General features: G+C 36.5%; 3 protein-coding genes across 3 annotated transcripts in view; 2 read left to right on the top strand and 1 right to left on the bottom strand.

The window, feature by feature from the left end:
• LOC105183658 (protein HEXIM) overlaps positions 1–1,628 on the top strand; it is a 4,516-nt gene extending 2,888 nt beyond the window's left edge. The window contains exon 3 of the mRNA XM_011141937.3: positions 1–1,628. This exon is cut by the window's left edge and continues 794 nt beyond it. Within this exon, the coding sequence (XP_011140239.2) occupies positions 1–310 (310 nt within the window). The 3' untranslated portion in view covers positions 311–1,628.
• A 359-nt stretch (positions 1,629–1,987) lies between these two features.
• On the top strand, positions 1,988–6,695 carry pic (DNA damage-binding protein pic). Its single transcript, XM_011141935.3, has 5 exons — positions 1,988–2,225; positions 2,302–2,450; positions 2,828–5,553; positions 5,644–6,040; positions 6,120–6,695. The coding sequence occupies exons 1-5, from the start codon at positions 2,156–2,158 to the stop codon at positions 6,201–6,203; spliced, it is 3,426 nt and encodes a 1,141-aa protein (XP_011140237.1). The 5' UTR covers positions 1,988–2,155; the 3' UTR covers positions 6,204–6,695.
• LOC105183656 (ADP-ribosylation factor-like protein 16) lies at positions 6,676–7,308 on the bottom strand. The gene is made up of 2 exons (XM_011141934.3): positions 7,102–7,308; positions 6,676–7,029 (listed from the first exon to the last, which is right to left on the bottom strand). Exons 1-2 carry the CDS (start codon positions 7,306–7,308, stop codon positions 6,709–6,711), a joined length of 528 nt encoding a protein of 175 aa, XP_011140236.1. The 3' UTR covers positions 6,676–6,708.
• Between the last annotated feature and the right edge of the window lie 2,378 nt (positions 7,309–9,686).

Below are 9,686 nucleotides of genomic sequence, written 5' to 3'. Positions count from 1 at the left end.
AAGACGGGAGAATGAGATATTACGTACAGAAAAAATATTGCGTCCGACCAGCTCCGAATCTAGCGTCGACAGCGAAAGCGACAGCGACAGTTCTAACAGCAACCAAAGTAGATGCAGTTTCTCTCTTTCGAGTCCTGGAAGAACATCCATGAATGCTTACAAGTCTAGGTTAGATAACAATTTCAAAGCAGATGGTAAAGAAGATAGCTGCGATATCGATCAGAATGACAGTCTCAAAAAATGCACGACTCCTACCAATCTCTCTAACGGTCATATGATTGTAAGCGAAACCAAAAGTTGCTCTGTTTAAATTATAAAAAGAATTACTTCTTCTTTGTCATTACGTTCGATATTGTATTCTTGTTTGCAGTAAGGTTTGAACACATGTTTTTCGACTTCGAAACGTAGCCGATAATAGGGTGATTTGTTTTTTATTAGATTTCACATAATAAATTTTTTTCTTCTAATCGAACGTAGATATATCACAAAATACATCGAAAAGTATGTGTTCAAATCGTTTTGCAATAAAGTGTACACAAAGCTCGGAAGTTACTGGCAAGATTTGGAGAATACGAATAAACGCTCCGCAATTGTCTATATTATAAATGTATTATAATTCTGGAATTGTATTTACATGTATAATTTTCATAAATTATAGCCAATAATCGGCTGGTTCACGATCTTGGCATTATCAATATGCGCTATGATATGCGCTAAATGAAAATAGTGATATAAATTATATTATCAGCATTCTGCTATTAATAAAGGCTCAAATGACGAGCAATCTTATGAGATAGTAATATCCGAGCTTTGATTATAAAGCTCCCACTAGAAACCATGCTATATGCTACTATATCAATTCTATGTATGTCTCAATAGCTAAAGAAACGCGTTTTCCGATCAATTTTGTTATAACTATTCGGCATTCGAATATTCCCCCTGACACCTGCTGAATTTCGTTAGGCTATTTTTTAATACCCTGTTATAATTCGTCAGTTTATTCTCCGTTTTTCTTTTAAGACTGTCTCGCGTATACATCTGTAACAATACGATAAATGTAGGATTAATGTTCCATAAAAAAACTACTCTTTCGCGTCTATACTATTCCGTTATCTGCTTGGAAGTCTATATTCACATTTATTGTATGTATGTATTTTGTGCGTCGCTTCTGTCTCTTCTCTTTAATCTAATACTCTGCACAATTCAGTTAATCGCGTTTTCTTCTTTTCCAGTGTAAGTTTTTCTGTTTTTGCGTATTGCTAATTACAGAAGCTGAATTTATAAATTGACGGTCTACAGACCATCAACTAACACAAACCTATGTATATGTATACATAGGTAAAATGAAAGGTACAATTGTTTACACATCGGAAGTATTATATTAGTGGTAAGCTATATATATAAATATATATATGAATATATATATATATATATGTATGTAATACAATATGAGATTGTGATGCACTATATTGTAGAAACTTTATGATCTTTGTACAATTGTATAGTTTTAGAGAGTAAGACGAAATGTTAGTTTATGGTCTGAAAGTGTAAGATATGTGAAAATGTTTTACATTTCCGATTTTTAATAAATCTTAAGTTTCGTGTTCGAATACTTTTACATTTTTGTAGATAGCTTTAATTAATAACTTAAAATAACAATACTTTTCCTAAATATCGTTAAATATCGTTAAATTATTTTAAGTCTTTTATATATATATATAAGCAGGATATCTATCCTTCCCTATTTCCAAAACTTTTTATGGAGTTTTTAATTTTATGGAGAATCTTAAATTATAGAAAAATTTTAAAAGTTTTTTTAAATTTTATTCCATCGAAAGAAAAACCTTAAAAATTAAAGCATCGGCATATTAAAAAAAAATTAATTTTATTAGTGAACGAAATACTTCTCAACACTTATGATATTAAAATATATATGTATATATTTTTTAATATTAAAGCACCAATTTTGGCCAATCGCAATGTGCAACTCAATACATGGAAATCAGGCTGAAGCACGCTCTTTGCGGATCAGCTTGATGAAACTGAACTGTGACCAACTTCATGGCGCGATAAATTGAAAAACACGGAAAGCAGCGCTCAGTGGAATTTGTGGTTGGAGTTACGAAGATATTTACAATCGTACAGACAATATATTATGAAAGCAATGTCCCATCATTACGTAGTGACGGCTCATAAACCGACAGCTGTTAATGCTTGTGTGACCGGTGAGTCATTAAATCTCGCAAAATTATAAGGTCAAAATTATTTCGCAGCATAATTGCTTCACTACATTTTTGCAAGGTAATTTCACGTCACCTACGGATTTGAATCTAATACTGGCCAAAAATGTGCGTCTGGAGATATATCTTGTGACGCCGGAGGGTCTGAGACCTTTAAAGGAAGTTGGGATCTATGGTAGAATAGCTGTCGTAAAATTCTTCAGACCACCGGTAAGGTTATGCTGTGAGAATTGCCTGTTTTCAAGAAAGTCCTATATAGCTCACATGCAGCTATATGTTTTGTTTACGCATGTAGTTCTGTTATCTCTGATGTATCACAGGAAGACATCAATATTTAGCAATATCTGCCAATTAGATCTTAATGCTTTGTAATTTTATTATCTTGAATGCATCATATGGATATCATAGATAGTTGACGATCAAACTTCCAAAATGGTCTTTATACAAGCTTGAAATAATTTACATATAAAATTTATTATCGAAATTTAGGTGTAAACATATTTATATCATCCTAAATTTTTAGACTAAAGGTATATTTATTTAAGTTTGTGTTACATAATAATATTTATATAAATTTATCTTTTCAGCATGAAAAAAAAGATCTTCTGTTTCTATTGACAACACGGTATAATGCTATGATTCTGGAATGTATCGGGGAAGGGGAAGATATAGAAATTATAACGAAAGCACATGGAAATGTCGCAGATCGAATTGGAAAGGCTTCTGAAACTGGCATCAAAGCTGTGATTGATCCTAAAGCACGAGTAATCGGTCTTAGATTATATGATGGTCTTTTTAAGATTATACCCTTGGATAAGGACAATCCAGAACTTAAAGCATCTTCCATTCGTATGGATGAACAACAAGTGCAAGATGTCAATTTTCTACATGGATGTGCTAATCCCACCTTAATTTTAATTCATCAGGACATTAATGGTAGACATGTCAAGACACACGAGATATCCTTGAGAGACAAAGAGTTTGTAAAAATACCATGGAGGCAAGATAATGTAGAGAGAGAAGCTATGATGGTCATTCCTGTACCTTCCCCCATCTGTGGTGCAATAATAATAGGACAAGAGAGTATTTTATATCATGATGGTACAACATACATTGCTGTGGTGCCTCCAATTATAAAGCAAAGCACCATTACCTGCTACGCCAAGGTAGATAATCAGGGGCTAAGATACTTGTTGGGTGACATGGCTGGTCACTTGTTTATGTTATTTTTGGAACAAGAAAAGAAGCCTGATGGCACGCAGGTAGTGAAGGACTTAAAAGTAGAGTTGCTGGGTGAAATTAGTATACCAGAATGTATAACTTATTTGGACAACGGCGTAATATTTGTCGGCAGTCGTCTCGGTGATTCCCAGCTGATAAAATTAATTACAAAGGCAGACGAGAATGGCTCCTATTGCGTGCCGATGGAAACTTTTACTAATCTCGCACCTATCGTCGATATGGCTGTAGTAGATCTGGAAAGACAAGGTCAAGGACAGATGGTCACGTGTTCCGGCGCTTTCAAAGAAGGTTCCCTTAGAATTATCAGAAACGGTATAGGCATTCAGGAACATGCGAGTATTGATTTACCAGGAATCAAAGGCATGTGGGCTCTGAAGGTTGGCGGCGGAAATTTTGATAATACGCTAGTGCTATCGTTTGTTGGACAGACTAGAATTCTGACTTTGAACGGTGAGGAAGTCGAAGAGACCGATATACCGGGTTTCGTCGCAGACGAACAAACGTTCCACACGGGCAATGTTACTAACGATCTATTTATTCAAATAACTCCGACGTCTGCCAGATTGATTTCACATGAAACCAAAATCGTCGTCTCTGAGTGGGAACCGGAAAATAAACGAACCATTAGTGTAGTAGCATGTAACGGCACTCAGGTTCTTTGTGCCACGGGAAATGATCTGTTTTATATGGAGATTATATGCAATCAAATCGTACCCAAAGGGTTCGCTACCTTGCAGCACGAAGTGGCATGTTTGGATATTTCTCCTTTGGATGGCATTAGCGAGGCCAAGATCGTTGCTGTGGGTCTTTGGACGGATATATCTGTTCGTATCTTGACCTTACCTGGTTTAGAGGAGATCAATAAAGAGCTCCTTGGTGGAGAGATTATACCTAGATCCATCTTAATGACTTGTTTTGAAGGTAACACGTATTTACTTTGCGCGCTGGGTGACGGTAGCATGTATTATTTTACTTTGCACAAACAAAATGGTATATTGTCGGATAAAAAGAAAGTCACCTTGGGAACTCAGCCCACTGTCTTGAGAACTTTCCGTTCTCTATCCACGACGAATGTCTTCGCATGTTCAGACAGACCTACGGTGATTTATTCCTCAAATCATAAACTTGTCTTCAGTAACGTCAATCTTAAAGAAGTGAATCACATGTGTTCGTTGAATGCGGAATCTTATCCTGATAGTCTGGCGTTAGCGACTGACAGTACTGTTACAATTGGCACAATTGACGAGATTCAGAAACTGCATATAAGAACGGTACCACTCGGAGAGTCACCGCGAAGAATCGCTTACCAAGAAAGCTCGCAAACTTTCGGTGTTATCACAATGCGCGTCGATGTGCAGGAAAGCAGTGGCGTCAGCATTGTCAGACACTCTGCGTCTACCCAGGCGGCTTCCACGTCCAGCAGCAGTCACATCGCTTCGCACAACAAACCCAGTGGACATACAGCTAGCGAGATCGGTCAGGAGATTGAGGTTCACAATCTCCTCATCATTGATCAACATACCTTTGAGGTTCTGCATGCGCACACGTTGATGCCCACTGAGTACGCATTATCGCTGATTTCGACGCGACTGGGTGAAGATCCCACTTCGTACTTCGTGGTCGGGACTGCACTCATAAATCCTGACGAGACTGAGCCAAAGATGGGTAGGATATTGTTGTATCACTGGAGTGACGGTAAACTGACACAGGTTGCCGAGAAGGAGATCAAGGGATCATGTTATTCTCTGGTCGAATTCAACGGAAAACTCCTGGCGAGTATCAACAGCACCGTACGTCTGTTTGAATGGACAGCAGAGAAAGAGCTCAGACTTGAATGTAGCCACTTCAACAACATTATAGCGCTTTATCTGAAGACTAAAGGTGATTTTGTCTTGGTGGGGGATCTTATGAGGTCTTTAACATTATTGCAATATAAAACCATGGAGGGCAGCTTCGAAGAAATAGCTAGAGATTACAATCCCAATTGGATGACTTCCATTGAGATATTAGACGACGATACTTTCCTAGGTGCTGAAAATTGTTTCAATCTCTTTGTATGTCAGAAAGATAGGTATGTCCGATATATAAAAGAGAACAAATTCTTATTTAGTTTTTAGTGAGATAGTAAGTTGAATATATTGACGGGAATTATTTTTTCTAGCGCCGCAACTTCTGAAGATGAAAGGCAACAAATGCAGGAAGTAGGTCAGTTTCACTTGGGCGACATGGTTAACGTCTTTCGACATGGTTCGTTGGTAATGCAGAATTTGGGAGAGTCAAGTACACCTACTCTGGGTTGCGTACTGTTTGGAACTGTCAGCGGTGCTATCGGTTTGGTGACGCAAATCCCATTTGCTTTTTACGAATTCCTGCGCAATCTCGAGGACCGACTGAACAGTGTGATCAAAAGCGTAGGCAAAATAGAGCATAATTTCTGGAGAAGTTTCAACACGGAATTGAAGATCGAGCAATGCGAAGGGTTTATAGACGGCGATTTGATAGAAAGTTTTCTCGATTTAAACCACGACAAGATGGCGGAAGTCGCGATGGGCCTTATGGTAATTCGATCACATATGTTGAATCAATATTTTGTATTAATGTTTGTAAACATCAATCCACATTATACTTCTCTTACAGATTGACGACGGCAGTGGTATGAAGAAAGAAGCAACAGTGGATGATCTTGTAAAAGTGGTTGAGGATCTGACGAGGATACATTAAACGTATGTCATATAGATAAACGATATTTTAAACCTGTGAAAAGTCTATGAGATGAGGATATAAACGAGAGATGAAAATGTTTATACAGTTGTCTTTTTATTATCAGTGGTGAGAGTAATATGTGTGACATAAGTTTTCTCTCTCTTTCTCTCCTAATCTTTAGAGGTTCTTTCATATGTACACGTTAAACTTACAACGCGTTAGCGGTATCGTTAGCAATTTTGAAGGAATTTGAAAAACCTTGAAAGAATACAAAAGCAAGAAAATTAGTGTACCCTTTACGCTAATCTCTGTTGCACCATTATTTAGCATCCATGGTAATGTAAGCTGTATTTTTTAGAATTTATGCGTATATGATGTAGAAAATGCAGTAGGGAAACATCCCCTAATAAATTAACTTCAAAATGTGCTCGCATTTGTAGTACCTTTATATCTTTGTAAGATTGAGTGTAAATAAAAAGAATGATCCATTTTGAGGTCTTGTCGTTTAATTGACAATTGTCGCTCATTTGTTGGCATTGAGAGTGGCTTTCAGCGTGTCAGGATCGAATAACCAGCTACGTAAATCCTCTACGCCTTGGCTGGTCATACCGCTAGTCTCTAATACGGTGATCTTCTGCGTCACTTCTCTTTGTAAACGCACGTATTGCAACATCAGCAAAGCTTCGTTTCTCATCTGACGATACGAAACGTCCATTTTGTTTAAAACGAGTGCTACTTTAACATTTCGCAATCTTGGCTCCACGAGAAAAGAATAAAGCAACACACCCGCCGCGCTTATTTGGCAAAGATTGCTGGTATCTACTACATAGATTATTTTGTGAATCTAGGAACAAATTTTATAACATTATTTAAGATCGTTTATTAGTTTACCTGTCTCGGTGCGATTCTTGTTTACCTTGTCAAAGTAATGCTTCCATATCGGTGCCATGTTACCTCCGATTTCTTTAATCACCATATCGAACTCACCGGTATCATTTTTAACAGTAAATAAATTTATCCCATTGGTAGGTACAGTATGAGTCGCGTCGTCAATATCGTCTCCTTGGAGACTTTTCATAAGAACAGTCTTGCCAGATTTAAATGGTCCAAGGCATAGACACATTTCAGATGTGTGTTAAGTATTTTATTAATTATATTGATATTATTGAAGACTTGAATAAGCTCGCTGTTTCCCGATAGATGGTGTTATCTTAGCCTTTTTGCATCGGGCAATACTACAGCCAACTTCATCGTGAAGCTCCACCATTAGGCTCGAAGTGACAGTATATGTTATTCCGCCGAAGTGTAAACAACATTTTTTCATAGCGTTAAACATGTCAAATCTCGTGCCAGAAAAGAGTATTTGCAGGGAATTTTACTGCATTACTTTTTTCAAAAAAAATCTGCAGCTGAAGCACATAGAATTCTTGTGGAGACTTACGGTGACCATGCTCTGTCGGAAATAACATGCAGAGATTGGTTTAGACGCTTTAAAAATAATGATTTTGATGTTGAAGATAAAGAACGCTCTGGCGCGCCGAAAAAGTTTGAAGACGAAGAATTAGAAGCATTACTCGATGAGGACCTATGTCAGACGCAAAATGAACTTGCAGAATCATTAGGAGTTGATCACACAACAGTTGCCAAACGTTTAAAAGCATTAGGAATGATTCAAAAGCAAGGAAATTGGGTGCTGTACGAATTGAAGCCGAGAGACGTCGAACGGCGTTTTTTCACATGTGAACAGCTGCTCCAACAGCAGAAAAGGAAAGGTTTTTTGCGTCGTATCGTGACTGGCGATGAAAAGTGGATATACTACGATAACCCGAAGCGTAGAAAATTATGGGGTAAGCCCGGCCATACATCAACATCGACAGCAAAGCCGAATATCCATGGTTCCAAGCTCATGCTCTGTATTTGGTGGGATCAACTGGGTGTAGTATATTATGAGCTCCTCAAACCCAACGAAACCATCACAGGAGATCGCTATCGACTACAATTGATGCGTTTGAGCCGAGCATTAGAGGAAAAACGGTCGCAATACGAGGAGAGACACGACAAAGTAATTTTGCAGCATAACAACGCTCGGCCACATGTTGCAAAACCGGTCAAAACCTACTTGGGAACGCTCAAATGGGAAGTCCTACCATACCCGCCATATTCATCGGATATTGCTCCTTCCGATTACCACTTGTTCCGATCGATGACTCATGGCCTGGCTGAACAGTATTTCCATTCTTATGAAGATGCCAAAAAATGGGTCGATTCGTGGATAACCTCAAAAGATGAGTCGTTCTTTCGACATAGTATTCGTATGCTGCCAGAAAGATGGGAGAAAGTAGTGGCTAGCGATGGACAATACTTTCAATGACATGTCCTTTACTAATTTTTTAAAATAAAGCATTCATTTTCACGAAAAAACAGCGAGTACTTATTCAAGTCCCCAATAATTTAATACTAAAAGGTATCTGTGAGTTGCGCAACTAATATCCAATTCTTTGAGATTTACAAAATTATAGGCAAATATTGATCAAACAGGTTCATCATCAAACAACGTACTCTTATCGACTATGAAATAAAACGACGACAATTAAGATATATCATTGCAAAACTCGTTGAAACTAAAGATCATTTAATCCTTTCGTGAAAATCTTTTCTTTTTTTATTATCTCAAATACTTTAAAGAATGATTTTACATGAAAAGTTTGCGACTGGATATCATAATTATAGGTTTTTCATAAAAATTTTATTCATGAATTATAGTTTGTTACTTTAAGAAATTAATATGATGTAGAGAGATTACCGCAAGTTCATTACAAATTAATTATATTTACATTTACAAGATATATAGATATGGACATCATATACATTTTCCTAGGTGAGAAAAATATGTTATTCAAATTGCACTTATAATTTTAATTTTATTGTATAATTTTGATTAACGAAATGTAACGTTTAATTTTTTCAATCCTTCTATAAAAAGAAGCTGTATATTAAGAACCCTCCTGATTTTCTATTTTTAATTGGAAATATGGGAAATTGAACGCAATGGAGGGTTAATGTTAATGTTGACAAATCATAATCTATATAATGGCAGTAATCTTTCAATGCTGTACATTTCTCAACTTTTTGACCAAATAGCCCGTATACAACGTGATTTATCATTTACACATAGTGTACATAAATATTATATATATATAACGTAAAATTGAATAAAAGAACCGTTTTGCTTTAAATTTTAAATTTGCACATGTTGTAGGACTATAAATATAAGATATGAATCTAATAACGTGAATCATTTTACCTCCATTCATCTTACACATGTGCGTATGCACAAACATTGATACCGTCGACTCTTTGATTAATTTAGTATCGATCTCCTTTAAATTATATTGTCAATTATATTGTGTTATATTAATAAATAAGATTGCTTATCATACCACATAATGTACATCACAATAAAGCAAAAATTGAAATGCAATTAGCGATGAAATCAAGTTT

Source organism: Harpegnathos saltator, unplaced genomic scaffold, assembly GCF_003227715.2.
Source record: "Harpegnathos saltator strain DR-91 unplaced genomic scaffold, Hsal_v8.6 scaffold38, whole genome shotgun sequence".
Lineage (NCBI taxonomy): Eukaryota > Metazoa > Arthropoda > Insecta > Hymenoptera > Formicidae > Harpegnathos > Harpegnathos saltator.
Note: the sequence above shows the minus strand (reverse complement) of the source record. Positions and strands in the feature narration are given on the sequence as shown.